The sequence below is a fragment of the Ostrea edulis genome, chromosome 8 (genome assembly GCF_947568905.1).
Source record: "Ostrea edulis chromosome 8, xbOstEdul1.1, whole genome shotgun sequence".
Taxonomy (NCBI): Eukaryota; Metazoa; Mollusca; class Bivalvia; order Ostreida; family Ostreidae; genus Ostrea; species Ostrea edulis.
This window is the reverse complement of record NC_079171.1, coordinates 35,589,029-35,611,000: the sequence shown is the minus strand read 5'-3', so window position 1 is coordinate 35,611,000 and position 21,972 is coordinate 35,589,029. Positions and strand designations below refer to the sequence as shown.

At 36.4% G+C, this 21,972-nt stretch overlaps 1 protein-coding gene across 11 annotated transcripts; it reads right to left on the bottom strand.

Annotated features, from left to right (window-relative positions):
• Positions 1 to 323: 323 nt before the first annotated feature.
• Positions 324 to 21,827, bottom strand: LOC125662346 (spermine synthase-like). 11 transcript variants are annotated; one of them, XM_048894527.2, is made up of 14 exons: positions 21,604 to 21,827; positions 21,478 to 21,522; positions 18,264 to 18,337; positions 14,566 to 14,767; positions 13,632 to 13,752; positions 12,046 to 12,145; positions 9,815 to 9,879; positions 5,653 to 5,828; positions 5,113 to 5,267; positions 3,033 to 3,122; positions 2,043 to 2,151; positions 1,794 to 1,882; positions 1,266 to 1,375; positions 324 to 441 (listed from the first exon to the last, which is right to left on the bottom strand). In XM_048894527.2, the coding sequence occupies exons 4-14, from the start codon at positions 14,624 to 14,626 to the stop codon at positions 402 to 404; spliced, it is 1,116 nt and encodes a 371-aa protein (XP_048750484.2). In that variant the 5' UTR covers positions 14,627 to 14,767; positions 18,264 to 18,337; positions 21,478 to 21,522; positions 21,604 to 21,827; the 3' UTR covers positions 324 to 401. The 11 variants fall into 11 exon arrangements, with proteins under 11 accessions (XP_048750484.2, XP_048750487.2, XP_056001928.1 ...); XM_048894530.2 differs by having other exon boundaries at positions 14,566 to 14,728; positions 21,604 to 21,824; XM_056145953.1 differs by having other exon boundaries at positions 21,483 to 21,522; positions 21,604 to 21,824.
• Between the last annotated feature and the right edge of the window lie 145 nt (positions 21,828 to 21,972).

Sequence of the window (21,972 nt, the reverse complement as noted above, 5' to 3'; positions counted from 1 at the left end):
ATTTAGAGTGGATGACCCACAAAAAAACTACACAACAGGCTTGATATGTGACAGAGAAATGGAAAATAGAAACAAAAAAACCTGAACGGACATACGGAAGTACAAAACATGGTTGTACCATTATACGATAATTACGTTGCAAAAAGATAATCATACATTTCGCTGAAACGACCTTGCGCGTGGCATATTGGTCCCGCTGTGTCCACAGCTTCTGACGTCACAATAGGCAATTATATAATTGTATAATAATACAATTATTCTCGAAACAACAAAGAATAAAAATCTTCCCTAAGTGCGATCTTGCATCTAGCGAAATATTCATGTTGAGATTTACAACTCCACATTTTGATTTATTGTTTGTTTTTTGTAATTGTTACAATATCATAAACTTTGGTCTGTATTCATGATTCCGAGCCTCGCCAAACTTCGTACAGAAAATAGCTTCGTGTAGTTAAGGTTGAAACACAATACATTTCTAAGTTGTGTGGGAATTACTAGAACTGAAAGAAATTTTGTCAAAAAAAGGAATAAGCTTGGATTTTCAACCGATGGATTGGTTGATTGATTACAGTGTTACGCGGTTTTGGCAATAGTTCAGCCATTTTACAATTGATGTAATATTGAAGTGTAAATACGTATTCTTACAATGAAACACCTGTACTCGACTTTTCTAGTATTCCTTGTTTCTTTTATCAATTCAATTATAGACTGCGAACCCATGATATTGGCGTGAACCTTATTTAGGCGCAAATGCAGTCTTTCTGCGATGACGAAACCCCCTTGAATAAATTCGGTATACATGTATGTAACAACTAATGATCAAATTAAACATTTGTGAAAATTATGCTTCGCTGGAAAGATTGCAGAAATATTAGCTCGGGTAACAAATGCAGCGTTGTGCCATCAGTGAGTCAACTTCTATTATTTTTACTACATAATTCATTAAACACATTTTCATATGACTAAGAACGTCACACTCGGCGTAGAAGGAAATGGAGTGCTAGACTTTTAGTAGTTATATTTCTCCAATTGTTGGTCAAAGTTAAAAAAAAACCAAAAAAAACAGATTTTATGTCCAAATGTTTTGTAAGAATGCTTAAGATTTCATAGCAATTGTAGCACAAATGAGTTCAGGATGTTTTTGTTTTGTTGTTGTTCTCTTCGAACAATGAAATATAAAGCGTAAAACACGAAAGTCGATCGCATTTATGGCACTATGCTGAATATTTACAGTATATTTCACTATTGACAAAAACAAAGGATACTCCTCTTTAAACGAGGGAACGAAGACTTTAAACTTTTGAAACGTCATACCCAGAATTCCCATATCTTCTTCATACTTCCGGAGGTACGAGGTAGCCGACGCGATATTGCCCTTCAAAAACAAACCAATAGCTATTATAATTATATACTAATGATTCTAAGGACACTTGATACAAAGGAACGCAATAGGCCCATGGGCCACATCGCTCACATGAATCAACTTGATCCTGCTGCCGTTCTCTATAATGTGATTTTTATAACAATTCTAGTAATTTCCATTCCCATGAAAAATTGACCCTATACTGTGGTTCAAATTTACCCCATAGAGTCAGGACAAAATCTTGATACAAGGTCACAAGGTAAAATCAATATTCAAACATGACATGAAATTCAGCGTCTTCAAGGCTTTTCTATTCAGAATGTGTTTTCCTCATTTTTTAAGAAAGACACTTTGAAACCGATATCTTCATACAATGTTTACAAAAATTGACACAGTTTAAACATGGATGTGTTCCTGCCCTGCCACTTACCCTGGACAGGTATTTTCCATTTTGATGTAGGACTCCCAAAGACATCTCCAGAATCACGCAGGTAGTGTTGTAATCATAGGCAAACTTGGCTGGAAGAAAAATATTCAAAAAATTCTATAACGTTTGTATGACGGTGATTGACACAGAGATGATATCGAAGAATAATATTGTAATTCCTTTATGATTTGTATAACTCTGATCCGATAAAATGAAATTTCCCTCCTTTAGTATGGCTTTATATAACGTTACTATTCTCTGCGTTGATCAAATATTCGCTGAGATCATTGATGACGTAATCAAACTTCCGGCCCTGTTGTCGACACTCTTCAAGTACTTTCGCACAATCGTCAAACTGAATCTGTTAGAAATGCATAAAAAATCTTATATCATACAAAATTCCTCATTCAACAGAAACGGTGCTGTGTCGCATATACGTCAACGGATTTCTATTCACAATAACTGTGTAATATAAAATCCATACCACTTGAAATTGAAGTAATTCCAACAAATATCAGGGAAATCCTAATTAACTTTTACCTTTTCGTGGATAATGGATAGTCCAATTCTCTTTTTATTTTTCATAATTACGTACGTACATTTATAACTGTGTTACCATTTCAATTGTTAAACAAACATATCACTTTCGTATGGTAATGGTAGAGAGTCAGGGTGCAAGCATGTCGTATTTTAGTGCAAGGTGATAGAATTATTAGTTATATACATTTGTACACCCCCTGGAGCTCTAAGTTAAATAATCCCGATGAAAATCATCGGTATCTTTATCAACTGCATTAATAGTCATTTCCTCGTGAATGTACTGCAAATGTGATCAAGGTGCGAAAGGATTTTGAAAAATATAGAAATTATATTTGAACGGCTGTGAATCCCGGAAAAAAAAAGTAGAATGTAAAAATAAAAAAATAAATTTCAGTTTTGAAAATACGTGAGGGTATGAACTGCCAGCATACTTATCGTGAAGTGTTAAGAAAGGCTCGGTGTATGTTGGCGTCAAACAGTACACCTGTCCTCATGTATTGTCAAAAATGAAATATAACTTTAATAATTTACTGCTTAATTTCGTTGACCAGATACACCTGGTGGTAGATAAGTTAGTTTCGGGACTTCTCGATAGATTACAGTATGTCCTATACAAATATCAATCCTCGGTAAATGAAATGTCCTATGATTTTTTTTTTTTAAATACATCACGGCATTCAGTCAATCTTAGATATATAGAACCTTGTAGTTTGGTCCTTCCAACGAATCCATTGCCGATTCGCACACTCTGCGCATGTGCGTCCTGCATGCTTTCACAACTTCCTCGTCAATCTACAAGTAAAACAATATCAATGGTGATCCTATTCTCATCTATAGGTAAAACATTATCTCATATGCTACCCTTCAAAAATAAAACATCACACAGGTACATGTAGTTTGGTGGATTTTCTCCCTTTTATTGTAAAAACACGTTAATGTTATGTATGTATGTATGGAAAGAATATTCCCGTATTGCATACACAAAATGAGTATTCATAATAATAGAATTATTTAGCTTCCTTTATTCGTAGCCAAATCCTCATTCGCAAGGAGTTGTACGCGTGCAAACCACGATTTGATACATGTTTACAAGCGTACTACATGTTCTGCAAGAGAAAACTACTCGCGAAAAAAGATTGTTGGCAACTTTTGAGGTTAGTTTCCGAACGATGAGTAATTCTGACCTGTTTTCCGTCTCATTTCAGATTTTTTCCCACTGATACAGGAGCGTATCCAATACTAGATGTAGTGTCATAGATATTGAATCGGTGATTAAAACCATGCATAAGACAAATCTTTGTTTTTGAGGCCATACCCAAAAGACCTGTGACTTGGCTTCTACTGCCGGGCGCTTGGAGAGAAAAACAGTTCATATCTATTTGAAGTCTTCTGAGCTTTGACACGACGGCAGGGGTTGAATATCCAACAAGGGAACTCCTGACGGTGAATAGAGCGCCCTAACAGTCAGCTGACCGCCACCAGTCAATAATGACGTAATGATCAGTACATCAGCTTTCTGCCACCAGTCAATAATGACGTAATAATCAATACATTCCACTATCAGCTTACCCATTTTCTCACCAGAGGGCGCATTACGCAAGTTTCACATACACCTCTGTTATCGTCTGATAAATAGTTCGGCTAACCACATGATCTCGCACGGACAAAATGGCGTCTTTGACTCCAACAGAAAGACACGTTTCTGTTCTTTGTGTAATGTCAAATTTTCATCATTATAATCTCGCTAGTTTTTCTAATGTAGAGTCCATAGTTACGAAGTAATATTGAAATTAATACATTCGACAAGACAAAATAGTTCTATAAATATGGAGGTTGCTCTAACGTACATGTAATACAGCGTTTCGATACCTACCAATGTGTTTTTAACTCATAAATTTATGTTTTATTTATGAAAATGATGCAGATTTATTTTATATTCAAAGACGCTCTGTTTTACAAAATTCGATAACAGAGGTGTTGTGGAGCGTAGCGTAACGCCCTCTGGTGAGAGATTGATACACCTCTGTCAACGCTTGGAATCACGAGACAATATAATCACATTATATAAACAATAATTCTCGGTTTCCTTTCCCTTTAAAAGTTTTGGTAACAGGTAATGACATCAGGCTTTAGCCCACTGGCACTTTGATAAGTACATATTTACCATTTAACTGTTTGTCTCTTATTTCACAAGTTTTATCGTATTTTTACAGCCTTTCTTACTTTTCATTTTATGTTTACTTTCAAATCTTCACCACGTGGATGTCCTACATTCATACGCATATTACGAAGTAGTTCGAAATTTAGGATCAGAAAACGGCGATTTTAAACAATTTACAGTAAGCATCAATTTTATTGCACCAAAAACATTTCATAGTATGAATAAATATTTAGTCGAAAACATAAATGTTGGATATTACAAACTTTTACAAGATTTCTTTAAAAAGCCGTTGACAGAGGTGCAGTGCGAGGAGGGCACGGAACTCTGGGTAGAGAATGTCAGCGTACCGCCACCAGTCAATAATGAAGTAATGATCAGTACATTTCATTATCAGCTTACCGCCACAAGTCAATAATGACGTAATGATCAGTACATTTCAATTGTGTTTACTCAAACCATGGAATGGTACAAGAAAAGTGTTTACATATATACAATAAAATGCGGGTCAAACAAAGAAAATCGGACTAACAGACAATAACATTGATTTTTGAAATGGATGTACATGTAATTCTTAGCGACACAGAATCTCTGGGAAACACAAATTGAAATCATCAACATTACCTCCACCATCAGAACGTGTGTTGGTTTCTGCTTCAGCAGTTCATACAACAACCCACCGTCTCCACCACCGAGAATCAACACCGTCTTATCCCGGAAATCGTTACGTGTGACGCCTAGTAATGTCTCGGTGTAAATAAGGTCGCTCTCACCAATCACTGGGAAATAATCAGTCACTATTTAGTGTGCGAGAAACTACATGTAAACTAGGATCATTATGTGAACTAGTATGAATATGTAAACTCGTATGTCAGTTTATTAGTAGGTCAGTCCGATTTACCATGCAACAAGTTCAGGATGGATATGTCTCAATATTTATAAATCTATAAATACCAGTCATCAGACATTAAAATTAGCCAATCAAAACTTGTGTTTATCAGATGTTTTGATATGACAATGTTAGATACAGCATACTACATATTTTATCATTATTTGATAACACGGAGCTTTATAATTACTTTACATATATATGAGAGAGAGAGAGAGAGAGAGAGAGAGAGAGAGAGAGAGAGAGAGAGAGAGAGCTCCTGTATATCTACTCACTAATATCATCGTCTAAGCACAGAAAGTTTCCAACATCAGGATTGTGGTAAATTTTGATATTTTGCCATTTCGAGTCCTTTTCGAAGACCAGTTCAATGTTTTCGTATTCGAACAATGCATCATTTCCCGACGAGAAGTATGGAGTTATCTCCCCTCGTTTTATCATTCCCGGCAAACTGATGAAAAGCAGAAGAAATATCCATGTAATACTGGTATACCGATAGAAAAATAACATATAGTAATTTCGGCTGAGATTCAGCTCAGCTGAATATTTGGACTGACGCCCTCACAGAATATCGGAGCAGTCCTTCATAATTCATGTCTGGAAATTGACTTGTAGCTTCAGTCGGTTCTAATGTGCACTTAGGTGACACTGCTGTTCGCTTCAAATAAGTTAGTTGACTATTAAACCAACTCTGTATCACAATTAATGCTACATTACTTACCGTCTAAGTATGTAAATTCCACATAAAAGGTTTATGGTAACTGTAAATATTCACATGTAATTTCTACCATTGTGAATATTTTACTCATACGGAGAAGTCATTCATAGAGGGTTTATCAATCCAAAAGAAAAAACATGTACATATAGTTTAACAAAACAGTTGTAGTTGGTTGCGTACATTTTAACGTTCCACTCAAGAATTGTTCACGCATATGGAGACGTCAACATTGCCGGTGAAGGGCTGCAAAATTCAGGTCTATGTTCGGCGCTTACGGCCTTTGAACCCGCCGTGAGCCTTATATTGAGACCGTTCTTTACACACTGATTTTGACTACGGAGTAAGTTTATCTCATCAAGATATAGAGCTCACAGCGGGTGCGACCGGTCGACAAGGGATACTTACTCTTCTATGGCCACATATCCTACCTCCGGTATGGTATATCCAGGGAACCGTGCTTGCCCAACTATCTATTTCGTATTCCTTATAGCAGTTACATATATCTGTATGAGATATATCACTGGACTTTTGCGAGAACGACTGACTTTCACAGTCAACGGCTCATTTGGACATTTAAGCCTGCGTATGGTATGGAAGCACAATATCGTTAAATTTATGTAATATTGACTTGTTAACATTTATACAGGGAACTTCTACTGCCTCGCTATTTAGCTAGATTGGGGGGGGGTGATTTCTCTTGATCACGCAAAAGCAAAGGCGGGCGTGTTCAAATCACTGCACGTTACAAAATCGTGGCAGGGTAGTGACTGATGTTTGGTGGGAGACCTGCTTGAGATAGAGTATCTCTGGGACTTTGTGTCCATATACGGACGACGGTGGTTGTCGTCGTGAAGGGCGGAGGTCTTTGCCGAAGAAGCGCCAAACAATCGGAGAAGATCCATACTAAGCTTCGGAACGAAGCTTTCCCGAGCGTAGGAAGTGTAGCGAACAGTATGTAATGAATTTGTACTGCTTCGCTAGACAGCCACATGTAGCGTTTCTAGTGATATGGTAGTATTTTTCTAAGCAACGGTAAGCGTGTTCAGATCACTGTATGTTACAACGAACAATGATCAATCTCATAACTCCTACAAGCAATACAAAATAGATAGTTGGGCAAACACGGACCCTTGGACACACCAGAGGTGGGATCAGGTGCCTAGGAGGAGTAAGCATCCCCTGTCGACCGGTCACACCCGCTGTGAGCCCTATATTCTGTTCAGGTAAATGGAGTTATCCGCAGTCAAAATCAGTGTTCCAACAACGGCTTAACAATCGGTATGGAACACGTCAGACAGCATTTGACCCAATGATAAGTTGTATTGACGAACTAGATCGTTATAACGACCATAGAATTTGCGAAATGCTAATTATTAACGCCTGTTAGGTCTTAAACCACCTGAACTTCTTTCATTTATCTGACAATTATTAAACAATAAAAACAATCCATTTCATTTTTGCATGCATGCGCATGCATACATTGTAAGTGTACTCGCACAGATGAATTGATTAATGTTCAAACTTTACAAAAAGTCATCGCAACATGATAAATCGAATGTATATGTAAGTTTATTATGCAAGAGCTTTGCGTTTTCTTTTATCATAAAAATGTATGAAGTCGTTATACAGATTTATTTAATCAAACACACAGATACAACACAGTGCATGCTAATCGTACCGATAATTCGGAATGACATATACATCTGCACTAATGCAGATCTGTAGCTCTCTTGAAAAATATTTCGTCATACCAGAGAGCTCCAGATGCACCCCTATAAGAATCTTCGATTGACGGAGCAGGTCGCTGTATTCTTGCATCATAATATCAAAACATTCCTAGCATATTTTCCCAGTATATTTTTGTTCAAACATTTATCAAATCCCCATGTGAGCCGAAAACTCGCAACTTCAAATGATTTCGTTTTTATAGATAGCCATATTACGTAGCAGTCAATGCGAACCCCGTTGATTTTTATATCTATTTATTCTATCCAATATAAAGTACGTATTCGGTCTTCATTTATAATAAACACGAATATTGGACGTAAATATTAAAAAGTAATCCTAGTGCGTTATGAAAGTCATCAGTCTGGTCCACGTCCCCGATTAATCTTTTCAATACTGACATATAAAACAGAACTTAGCGGGGATGGAACTGGAATTATTTCATCTAAAATATCTAACTAACAAGAGGCCCACAGCAAAGCATTAAAGAAGATATATGCTATCAATAACATTCACAAATGGTTTACACATAACCATTATATATACCAAGTTTGGCCCTGCCTTGGAATCAGTACGTCTACCCCGGAGATCATAAAATTTACTATTTCGGTAGAGGCCTAGATCTATGCATTTAGTTTGGGGTTGTTTTTTTTTTACAGATGAAAGGTGAAGATAAAGAACAGTGGTCAATCTCATAACTCCTATAAGCAATACAAAATAGATAGTTGGGCAAACACGGACCCCTGGACACACCAGAGGTGGGATCAGGTGCCTAGGAGGAGTAAGCATCCCCTGTTGACCGGTCACACCCACCGTGAACCCTATAAGGTTATAGGGAAGATGCTTTAACTTTGATCAATTTTTGCTCCATCCTTAAGGCTCCGGGGGTGCATGATTGATTGGATATTGTTTAACGTCCCTCTCCAGAATGTTTCACTCATATGGAGACGTCACCACTGCCGGTGAACGGCTGCAAAATTTAGGCCTATGTTCGGCGCTTATGGCCTTTCAGCAGGAGGAATCTTTATCGTGCCACATCTGCTGTGACACGGGACCTCGGTTTTTGCGGTCTCGTCCGAAGGACCGCGCTATTTAGTCGCAGCAAGGGGTACTGAGGACCTTTTCTAACCCGGATCCCCATGGGAGCGGGGGTGCAGGAGGAATATGTGGCGATATTAGGTCATATAGACTTTACTGCTCCAGAAACAGTACGAGTATGGAAATGAACCGGGACAACTCGGTACTCTTTGGACAACTAACATTTCTGTACAACGCATAGGTTCTTCACTTATTCATGTATGTACAGATATGTCACGAAAAGGTTTCCGTATTTTATGCTTGTGTCAAAGTCAGCCGTTGACTGTAAAAGTCAGCCCTTCTCGCAAAAGTCCACTATTCGTTCTCTTCAACTTTCATATATGTAATATTAAAAAGATGCGACTAGTGTGGACCCGTCCTGTCCCATGGGGATCCGGGTTAGAATAGGTCCTCAGTACTCCCTGCTTGTCGTAGAAGGCGACTTAATGGGATAGTCCTTCGGATGAGACCGCAAAAACCGAGGTCCCATGTCACAGCAGGTATGGCACGATAACGATTCCTCCCTGCTTAAAAGTCATATCCGCCGAACATAGCCCGAAATGTTGCAGCCCTTCACCGGCAATGGTGACGGCTCCATATGAGTCAAATAATCTCGAGAGGGACCACAATGTAAACTAGTGATTTGTACTAATTGTGCTATCCTGTCTAAATAAGGAATTTATTATACATATTATTGTTATGGGGACGTTAAACAATATTCACTCAATCAATCAATCAATGGATCCGTCCTAGAATCGTTATCTTCACTTTTTCTAATTAAACAGCTTTCAACCGGGGACTTCATGTTAGTTCTAATCAAGCAATACTCAAACGGGGATTAGATCTTAATTCCAATTAAACAGCGATCAGCGGAGAATGTGAACCTAGGAAGGTGAATTTTCTATTGCATAACTTACCATCTGCTGAACTTGCAGAGGTCCCCGAGGGAATCGCGTATACGCATTTCCAACTGCTTTGCAGTCTAAAAACAGAAACCCAATTATTTGTAGAAGCAATATAGTTGATGCATAGTATTGATGATTTTCGTTATAGCTTAAAGTCATGATGTAACCGTATTCATTACTAATAGATTGTTGGAAGCATAAGTTGTAAACATCTGTAAGTTGCATAACGATCCTCTTATCAAATTATGTAATACATAATGTGATGGTGCAATAACATGTCACAAAACGATTCTTCAATTGATTTGGATATTGTCAAACACTTGTGATTTAAGAAATTCTGTGAGTAGAGGTGCTGAATTCGAAGGTTGGCATTCACCTAGTCAACAGTGATTTATAGTTCCATTAACTTAAATTGCAATGTCTATATTTCTATATACATATATAAAATAAATTTCGTCAATAAAAAAGGTGAATATAACGAAGTGATTCAATCCCACAACTCTATAGAGGGTTCAAAATAGATAGTTGGGCAAAGACGGCTCCTGGACACACCAGAGGTGGGATCAGGTACCTGGGAGGAGTAAGTATCCCCTATCGACCGGTCACACCCGCCGTGTATTTTGTTTTCACAATGTTACTCTCATGTGCCAATAGATAATCTCAATACATTAACAAATAAATAAGGATCTTGAAATGCCCCCACAGCACGTGGAATATTGTGGTATCATTACAAATAGAGCAATAGAAGAGAAAATTTAATCCGGGCTTCTGGTATTATTATACATACATTTACGTCGTAAGTCTGTGTGGTGGAGATACGTTTCTATTGACTGATAAATCTGTGTTTTATAGAAACTTTCGTTAAATCTCAATATGATAAAAAAGGTAGAGATAACAATCAGTAATTACATAACTCCTATAAAGAATACAAAATTAAGAGTAGGACAAACACGGTCCCCTGGACATACACAAAAACACATGAAGTTGAAACTTGGACGTAAGCCTGAGATTTTACTCAAATTTTGACTGCTCAAATAAAAAACAAAACTCGGACAGGTGTCATGGATCTCATTCATGTGATATCCTTACTGTTCGCAAAGCTTAATTGAGCCTTATGAATCTTGTAATTTCTGTCATCATGGGTAAAACCAACCGAGACCCGTTAGTTGACAATTGGACGCAATATAACGACGCTTGTGGATAGTAACTGCTTGCTTCATTCACAACGGACACACGACAGTTTCCACTGTGTATCAAGTAACTGTTGATATCGAGTTTCAGAGAGTTCCTACTGCAGACAGCAGATGGAATACTGAGAATACAGCCCATACTAAATTTACTCTATGCATAAACCTTTGGAATCTTAATTTTGTTTTATAGAAACTGATTCACTTTTTTGAAAAACAAAATGGGGGGAATCGTGAACCAGTCCCTTTAAGGAGGTACTCTACACCAGAGAAATTTGATACGGGTGAAAAGTGGAGGTTCTATGCAGCAATATTTTGAAAATGAAAGTTACTTTATTTAGTCAAAAAATGCAGTTGTGGTAGAAAGTAATCTGACAAAGAATTCAAACTCCTGCTGGTTTTCAGCGGGCGATCTTCAGTTCATCAGTCGATGTGGCTTTTTTCTCCCTCTAACCTACTGAGCTACTCGGTTTGGCAATTCTAAACGTTCGAATAGACATATATTGCTGATATCTATATTTTCATCCATGGTTTAAAAAGAAGTCAACCATTATAACGATATAGAGAACATCCTTAAATGGAAACCTTTAGGGGAATGTTATTGTTATTTGCGCTCTGTATTCTGCTGTTTGTTTAGAAATGGTCGATACTGTTACAAGTTTACAGCCAAGCCAAGCACAGAAAAACTTTGTTTTTCTATAGTATTTCCCTTTGGTATTTTTATCAACTGTAATGATAGCCATTTTCTCATTAATGAGATGTAGTTATAAATAGTGCGCGTATGAATTTTGATAAATATAGTGCGTTTATTTCAACGACTAGGAATTCCGACATAAATGACTGTATGATGTAAATATAAGAAATAATTTCTATTTTCATGAGAATATGAACTGTAGTGCTTGACAATTACATACTTGTCATGAAGTATGCTTGCATAAACTTTGCGGATCATGTCCTCATGTATTGTTGGAAATGGAATTTATTTCTTATGAACCACTTTAAACTTTAACAGCGATATCTAACATCATAGGCTTATCTATTAAGCTCCATCCTCACCGTGATTTCGTCGTGAAGGGGGTCCTTGGTGACTTCTGGGAAGAACTGCTGAACGTCAACTGTTATCATACCATTGTCATAGCAATGGACCACCACGTGACTAAAATACAAATAATATCAAATTAGCTTTCATACACTATATCGTCACTGTAAATTGGGGGTTAATGAAGTCCTGGTAACAAGTTTCTAGTGGATGCTAAAAAAATACATTGTAAGAATTTGTGATATGCTTTGCCGGTGCGATTTTTACTACTGCTGGAAAATTTTACCCTACAACTTTCCTTATTCGGACATTAAACTGGATAGAGAGAAGATATCCTTTGCATTAACGGAATGGAATTGAAACTAACCAGAACTTCACAGGAGATTTCCGTGGAGCCTTTGATTTAAGACTTTTTACAATATTATGTTGCGTATTAAATGGCCTTTATCAAAAGATTGTCAAAATGCTGTTGTTCATATTGAAACTCATAAAATTAAATTGACCAGTAAGAGCGATCTGTGGTTATGGGATTGATCGTCGGAGAAGTCTGACGGAAGATATCCACAGGACAATCAGAAAGACGGAAGTCCGACAACAATCCCACACAGATATTTTTTGCCTGTGTCTGTTCTTTCTATGTAAATTCCGTAATTTCTATGTTGAAATAGTTAAAATCTAAACTTGATATTCTATTATTATAAAACAGATTATAAATTGACTTGAATATCGCATCACATGAGGTAATTTTGTTTCGTAGAAATTATCAAATATGTTGATAATTAGCCACTCATTGAAATAGACAACATGGGGCGCATGCGTCAATTAAAACCATTAAAAGACTACAAAGTTTATATATAGAGTCACGATTGCTACTCGAACATTTAATGAAAAAAATTAGGTCATATCAACCGAAATGGGTATGTGATGTCATTTGCATACATCATATATTCAGTATTCACTGGCAAGATTATGAGTAGTCGGTTTTGCTCTTCTTTTTTTTTAGGGGGGGGGGTACTCGAAGTTTAGGTGAAGTGCCTAAAATGTTAACCAATAAATAGCGCTCATGGCCGTAACAGTAATGGTTCTTATCTTGTCAACAACTACCATTGTCATGGGACCTCCGTTTTTTTCAAAATACCCTTACTTTTACTTTTAATACCGGGCACTTAGCGAAAGAACAGGCACTACCTGCGTTAAGAGTCCTATATACATGTATGTGGAATTGATTTATGTTATATTACTCATTTACCAAGAACTTTATGCACACAAAATTAGGATTAAATTAGACTTCCGGGGAACCTACTTCTTTTCCACAACACATACAAATTAGTGTTTACAGTAGATTTTTTATCTTAATATGGCGAAATGACCTGTATACACCAAATCGCGCGAACATGAACTCGCGTGTCGTCTGTTAATCAAGAGTTCTTACATTTATTTTAGCAACAGAAAATTTAAAGCGAGTACTTTTATTTCGCGAGTGATGGCTCTCGCAAAATTACGCGATAATAAATTCCTCGCGTAGATTTAGGAATGTACAATAGTGTCACCCCCATGGATTCAAGTATTTTCGTTGTGACGTCATATAGTAATTTCAACTTACTTGCCGCTCTGATTAGTCGATAAGAGGACGTATGTCCCCGGCGATACCGTTTTATTCTCCATGGAATTTAGTTCTCCCTCCAAACACAGGCCTGGCATGCTCCTGATGGTCTTTAACACATCTATGTATAAGCAGAAGAAATAGTACGTCGTCAGATGCAGACAGGTGGTGCGTTCAGAAATTTCAAAATTGCGGGGGGTGGGGTGGTGCAAATTTGATACAAATCTAACAACGCTTACGATAAGATAAGATAATCTATAATTTGAAGTCGGGTTTTACAAGAAAACATTTGCTCTGGAGGGCTATTATCTAACAGCTTGTTACAAAAAAAATTTTAAATGTTGCAAATGAAAAATAAAATTATGTTTTTATTAGTAAAATAAATAGGATATGTCGAAACAAAACCCCAGATAATTTAAAGGAGAAATGTTATAAGAAAAATACCCAGCACAGAGATGCGTGATGTCGGATAAAATCGGGAAGCGAATGAAAGTATCATCGACATCATATAGACAGCAAATGTTTGTAAAACAACATAATATTACAATTGTTTTGATTGGACAAAAATAAATCTAAATGAGAATTTACACATCAATAAATCCAAAAAACGCGATGTATTCATACACGCCTGAAAACATATAACATAGGCTACATAGCGCGTAAAAACTATATTATTCAAATTTTTTATTCTTTTTGAAAAATTTATCGACGTGTAAACTCTGGAAATTTTATTCACAAACTTAACATAAAAGTGCTTCGCACTTTTATTCAGCTTGTGAGTAAAATGTCCAGAGTTTACACATCGATAAATTCTTCAAAAAGAATGTTTAATCCTTTAATAACATGAAGACTTTTGAGCAAGCCTAGTTATATAATCCTGCGTACCGGATGTTCAATACGTTATCGATAAACGTCACGTCTTCCGCAAACAAACCTTCATCCATTCGGATTCCCTCGCGTAACTGAAAACTCATCACAATGTTCTTTGTCGCCATTTTGGTTCCCTTTGAGGACAGTTGTTCCTTTTTGTTGTTTTTTCTTTATCCAAAGCATGAACGCAATGTGTCCCGTATTCAGATTTGTTTTTGTGATGGGTGCTATAATTGGGCGAAGGAAGGTGTAAATAGAAATTAGACCTGCAATTATAAAGTAAAAAACAAACAAGAACAGTAACTGTGGTGTGTATGATATATGACTACAGCGGTAGGTCATGTGACTGACAATTCTTGGCGCAGAATCGAAATCCTAATTTTCACTCTTCCCGACAGTTAGGGAACTGACAAATAATCAATGGGCATATAGTCAAGGTAGGTTGAAGCTTCAATGAAATGGGGGCAAATGCACAAGAGTTGGAAAAGAGCATTCAGAGGGTAAGCGGTGTGTCGCATGTTTTCATATCAATTATATTTAATGTGGTATGAAGGCCAAATTACACACACTCTTAAACATATACAAATGAATCAAAAGCGTTCCACTTTCAAACCGTTCCGTTCACAAAGCGCTCCGTTCGGTACACAAAGTGTGCCGTTCCGTTCACAAAAATGCGTGCCGGAACGTTCCGTTTACAATGCGTGCCGTTGTGTTCAAGCCCTCCGTTCACAAAGTGTTCCGTTCATAAATCGCTAGATTCTGTTCCGTCTGTAACCGTATTGCCCTCAACGCAAGCAAGAATATTTCAGTTCTTGAATCGTGACAAAGTACATGTATGTGAGAAATGCTGAGAATCCCCAAATACAATGGTTTCTAATAAACATATAAGTTCATTTTCAAAATGATGTTTGACAGGCGTGTATGTGTTTCTTTGAAAACAACCTTTGTAGAAAATACATCTATGTGCCAAGCTGAACATTTCTACAGAAAAAAATGTTTAAACACATTTCTCCTACATATGATGATTCGAATGCCAGACTGAGTACTTTTTCAGCAAAGTAATTCTCTATAAACCGATAATCGATGTCAATGTCATTACATTGTTTTTACGTTCAACTCACCGGCTCTCTGCAACAGTTGAACGAAAAATTAAAGAATTATTCCAAGAATATGGTAAGCAACTAATGACTATTCTCGTGATTTTGTTTTAATTAAACTTGGATTAGAAATGGTCAACATTTGGATCGAAATATAGAGGCGTTTTTCTGTTTCACGCGAGCTTTAATTTGACACGTCACTGTGTTTAAAATTGAAGAGCATTGACGTCTATCTTCCGATAGATGAGGTGGAAAGTAATATAAGGCGCTCTCTCTCTCTCTCTCTCTCATCGAAAAAAAAAATCCTTAAGATACACATGTAACCCAACTTTATCGACATTATTATTATTATTACTAACATTATATTATTATTTTCAATCTAATTAGAGTTAAATCTTTTGACCCAACTCAACTAAGATCACAATTTTTTGTAGCGACAGAAGGTGAGCGGATCAAAATATTTGATTTTTATTATATTGTTATTCTCTTTAGATAGTAAATACGTGTACACGTCACGGAAGTTGAAAAATTACAACATTTTGCGCTGGTAAGCTAGTTATTACATATTATCAATAGAAAAATAAAAATGTATGACCCTTACCTGTTTCAGGCCGTTTTAAATTATGTCGTGCGCAATGTCCGGCTTTAATTTACAGCCTTCTAACTTTTTTTTTAAATATTGAATACGTTTGATGTTTGTAACCTTTCGCAAAGTGTATTTTAAAGTCAAAATCTTAATTGTTTCTAAGTTGTTTCTAATTGTACAAAGACTAATAAAACAATAAGTCATTCACGTAACTTTAAATTAGATATATTACTCCGATCAGATTTAAAACTCGTATTGTACTCGGGAGGAAAAGGTCTATTAGTATCTGATTGTAATACTCTGATACATTGCAATTCAGAATGTTCTTATAATAGATATAGGTTTGAGGAGCACATGAACTTTAAGTTAGAGATTATAGGAACATATGGAGTTGTCATTTAAATCGTGCCAGCGGTATTTAAAACCCCCATTGTTCCTCTCGCCTTTTAACATGCTTGATCAACATAAATACGCAGTATCAAATATCAACAGATACTTACTGAACACGGAGATCACGCTTGGTGTCAAAATATTTTATCAAGGATAAGTATTACCCCTATACATGTAATTGGGACTTGTCCGTAGTATTCCAGCCATTTTGAGGATTGTACTCCAACAAAACAGGAACGGATCCAGAAATTGATTCAAGAAGCAGTTGGGATCTTAAATAGAATTTTCTATTGAAAGGGGGGGGGGGGTACTATAACATCCCTCCCTCCCCTCCGACCCTTATGGCTAAAAACAAATTAGGGAGGGGAGTTAAAAAATTTCATCCAAAAGAAGGAGATTATATCTAGTAATATGATTTCAGAAAATTTCTCAACACAAAAACTTCAACCGTATAAAAACGGGACAAAGAATGGGGGTCATCTTGTAAAAAACCATTTAGAAATCGCTCGCATCAAATCCCTGCAATTCCGATAAAAATGTCGTATCCTGTTTCAAATATCAAAGATACATGTATCATAAGGCATCTGATACAGGGCCGGGGTGGGTGTGTATTCTCGGATCAATAACAATATCTATTATAATTTAGCATCGAAAATCTTCGTTTAAAAATCAAATTATCCGATATTATGTTGAAGTTAGTGGTCATCCTTGTGCAAAGCAGGTGCTTATTTAAAGTCTCCTCCCTTTGTGAAATTTCCGGGAGCACAAATGTAAATGTACAAATGTAAATGTACTAATCGATTTTACGGCTTTTGGATTTCTTTTGTTCATTATAGTACATGCGCCGAGTCTCTTTCCGTGGTCCGGATACGCCTTTATTCTCCTGGATCCGCCCCTGTATATACCTGTACATGTAGCACACAACTTGAAGTACTGGCATCGTCATAACAGAAAATTAAGAAAAGTTCAAGAAGGCAATACCGAGTACATTTGAATAATTATACACTAAGGATAAATGTTTGCAGTGGCGGATCCAGCGGAGCGTAAGTGTACAATCTGTAGCACAAATACAAGCACATTATATATTTCATTGACGTAAAGAAGAAACAACAAACAATTGTAAATCAAAAAAATATTTAGAATAGATATAAGAATAAAATACCAAAACATTTGTTAAGATAGATAACTTTCGGTACGTGTAGTTGGTTATTAAGTGGCTGATATCGACGATAACGTGTTGCGATTTTTTTTTTTCTGTTGACAATTGATTTTGTTTCAAATATTATTATAAATATAATGTGGAATAGAAAAGAGGTTTCCTAATTCGAATCTTGTCCGTTGTGTATCATTCGTTTAATTTTCTAAACACCTTTCATCGAACAAGTGCCCCAATGTTTATTAACGAACCGCTGAACCATACACGCTGTATAACAATGTCGTGTATTATATCACGATGTCTAAAGTGAAAATAAAGAAATTAATTTAAAAAAAAAATATTTTAAAAGATTATTCAAAAAATTGTCTTCAATTGTCCTAAAGTTGTCCTTTGAGGACAGCCGATAAGAAACTTGTTGACAGATAACACCGCATATATGTACTCACCTCCGGGGGCAGTTGTTGTTTTGTAGCAATTGATATATCCTTATTGGAAATGGTATTGTAAAACACAATGCATGAAAATAAATATACCTTAACACTTTATTATATCACGAAAATGTTCCCTCTGATCAATACCAGACTAATGCCGTGTTATGTTCAGCGACCTAAAATGAAAATTTTCATTATTTCACAGTCTAGGAAGAATCGAGCATGTTATTATTATTTATTTATAATTATACACGTTTTCGCTCTGTTCATCCTCTCCAACAGACTAGGATTAAACCCCCAGTGTACGCGTTCTCACGTATTAGCTGAACAGAGAGCGGATCCGGTACACTTTTTCAAAGGTGGGAGGTGGAAGAGGGGGGGGGGGGGGCAAAAGTGGTACATTTTCCGCCCCAAACGGGAAAAGACCTCAGCCCCTAAACTTGCAGACTTTTTACAAAATACATGTAATAATAATGATAGCAAAATTAATGATGAAAAGAAAATAATTACCCCCTTCATCCCTCCCCCCAATTCAACCAACCTCGTAAACCATTTAGATGCGCCACTGCATTTGTTTAATTCAACTTGCGCCACTCTGTTGGTATGGATTAATTTGTCTCACACTTGTAACATTGAATTTGTGAAGACATACTGAGATGACCAATGAAAAAGTTGATATTTTGAGTAATATAATCAATTATCCATTAACTTGCATTTATAAGAAGAATATGGTATCAAAATCCTAGGCTAGCGAAGGTGGGTGTCTCGAAATTTCGAACTTTGATCCCAAAGATTTTATGCAGGTATCGAATATGTACACATGCCGACCAATACCCAAACCTGGGAATAAACGAAAGACACGTGATCTGTTCTAGAAAAGTACTATTTCTTACATTTATCTTACCTTACAGGGGACTAAGCCCGTTTTGAACCCGCACTCTATGATACCATAAATATAGAAAGGGGTCTAACGGTACTGACTAAAACCCGGTCTCGGTCCCGGTCTTCGGTCTCGGTCCCGTGACTAAAACCCGGTCTTCGGTCCCGGTCCCAGATTTTTTTATTCGATAAAAACAGAATACATCAGAATATTTCAGCCCCAATTTCTCGTTAATTTAGATATGACATATCATGCCTGCATTCTGATAGTTGATTGATAATATTATTGTCGTCTTTCGTAAAATAATATGTGAAAACTCCGGGACCGGTGTGACCGTGAAGTAAATACAGTGCTAAAAGCCGGTCCCGGTCGAGCTACATTTTTTATTTTTCCTAAATAGCCGCTTGAATCTACTTTTTTATTTAAAAAAAAGATAAGAGTGTTATATTCAATAACATTCCTTTGTATGCACATGTATGTTTCTGATTTATTGTATGTTTGTGTTTTATTCAATTTTCCTTTCTATGTCAAAATCGAACTCAACTACGTGACTTTTTTTCTCCCAAATGAACGCGTTACATTACATTTTTATAAAAAGATAAGAGTGTAGAAGAGAAATAATATATATGTACTTATCCTGGTGTATTTGTTCGTAATTTACTGTTGGATGTAGTTTTTACAAAATTAATTCTCTCTCTCTCTCTCTCTCTCTCTCTCTCTCTCTCTCTCTCTCTCTCTCATTTACGAGTGTATCGTAAGAATCGCATTAATTTGTTAAATTATATGATGTTATATTAGTTGTTTTAATCGGGGAAGAAAAGCCTCGATGTAAATATTAGAATAATACAAAGTAGAGTGCACGTGCAAAATATGAGTCCAGAATGTACGATGTATGAAGTACTTTAAAAATTATTTTCATTAGTGATATGGAAAAAAAAACCAAAACAAATATTGTCCTTAAATTTTATTATAATTTTTGAAACATGATGAATACTTGTTGTTGATAGCGAAACAAAATTAATGTGCACTCTTGTCAACAACCCCCTCCCCCGCCCCTTTCCAGAAAGATTCTGAATACAAGAATGATGCTTTTGAAAAGCAAATGTTATATCCCCGTAATCGGATATTCGGGGCGCATTTATATAGTCTTTGGTCCATCCGTCTGTTTGTCAGTAAAAACTTGAACCTTCGGCATAACTTTTGAATCCATGTTGATAGGGTTTTCATATATTTCACATGTGTACTCCTTGTGACAAGACTTTCTTACATGCAATTCTTCACCTTTCAAATTTGACCTACTTTTGAAAATCTTTAACCTTAGACATAACTTTTGAATGGTTAGTAAAAATACACGAGGGTATAAAATGCTTCAGGCTGGCATACTTTTCTTGAAGCGCTAACAGTAGGCCTATTTGTATTTTCAAAACTGAAATTTATTTCTGAAATGAATTTACATGTATGTCTTGCATATTTATAAATGTAGATTTCATTGTTTGTAAATTTGTCAGTTTATGTCAAATTTATGCACTTTGAAATGTAAGATATTTTGAAAATAGGAAACTTACAGTTTTTGTGCGGCATAATTAATACATGTATGTTTGTACATATACGTATATAACTATTCACAATAAATATAGTTACCACATAATATTACAGTAAAAACATACCATAGATGATTTGAAGATCATCTAAAGTCAGAGGGTATCTTCTGTATAAATATACAGAATCTGACATTTTTGCGGAGCGAATAACATGATTATGCCTAAATCAGAAATATATGTATACATAGGGATGCCATTGAGTATCACGTCCTTATCTTTTTTATGAAAAGGTAGATTAAAGCGGCTATTGAGAAAAAATGTCGAGACCGGGACCGGGTTTCAGCATTGTTTTTATTTCTCGGTCCCACCGGTCCCGGAGTTTTCACATATTATTTTACGAAAGAAAATAATGTGATCAATTTATTATCAGAATGCAGGCATGAGATGTCATACCTAAGTTATTGAGGAATGGGGCTCAAATATCCTGATATATTTTGTTTTTATCGAATAAAAGTACCTGGGACCGGGACCGAAGACCGGGTTTTAGTCACGGGACCGAGACCGAAGACCGGGACCGAGACCGGGTTTTAGTCAGTACCGGGTCTAACTCGAGATCTGACCCAGATAAAAACTCTAATGCCTAAAAAAAAATCTTAAACTAGGTAGGCCCCCACGCTATGCGTAATTTGTCGTTTTCCTTGCATAGATTAATGTTTCAACTATACTTGCACGCCAAATTTAGATATTCTAAGAACCTGTGACTCAAAATTTGGCATGCAAGCCATTGAAGCGAGTGGTTAGGTTTTTTTTTAATCTGGGTCAGAGTTACACCCCTTTCTATATTTATGGTATATCACAGTACGAACCCAAAACGGGCTTAGTCCTTGTGTCTTACCTTACGTCATACAGCTAAACTGGGTGGCTTCCAGATAATTATGTCCTGGAAACAATTAGTAAAAGATACAATACGCCAACACAGAGTTACAGGAACAGATGAAGACAGCATATCTCATCAACAGACCTTGATTTTCATAGACTTCGACCACTATATGATGGAAATGGAGCGGCTAGAATTTGGACATTGAAGTAGACGTATAACTAAATCCAGATATCAAATACTTGGCCAAACCTATAGACAGTCACACTGCTGCCATAGACAGTCACACTGCTGCCAATGTTAATTGTTTTGTTCACTCCGCACACCAAAAACACCACAGATCTATTCGAACACATAACATGCAATTGTGTGTAATTTACCTTCGGTAGAGATTAGGTTTTTTTGGCAGGGCATCACTGAATTTGATCTCGATATCGCAACACATGTTTGTGCACTTGATAGTGATGCGCTGTCACATCAACAGATGTTTGAGAAGTAAATAATAATAATATA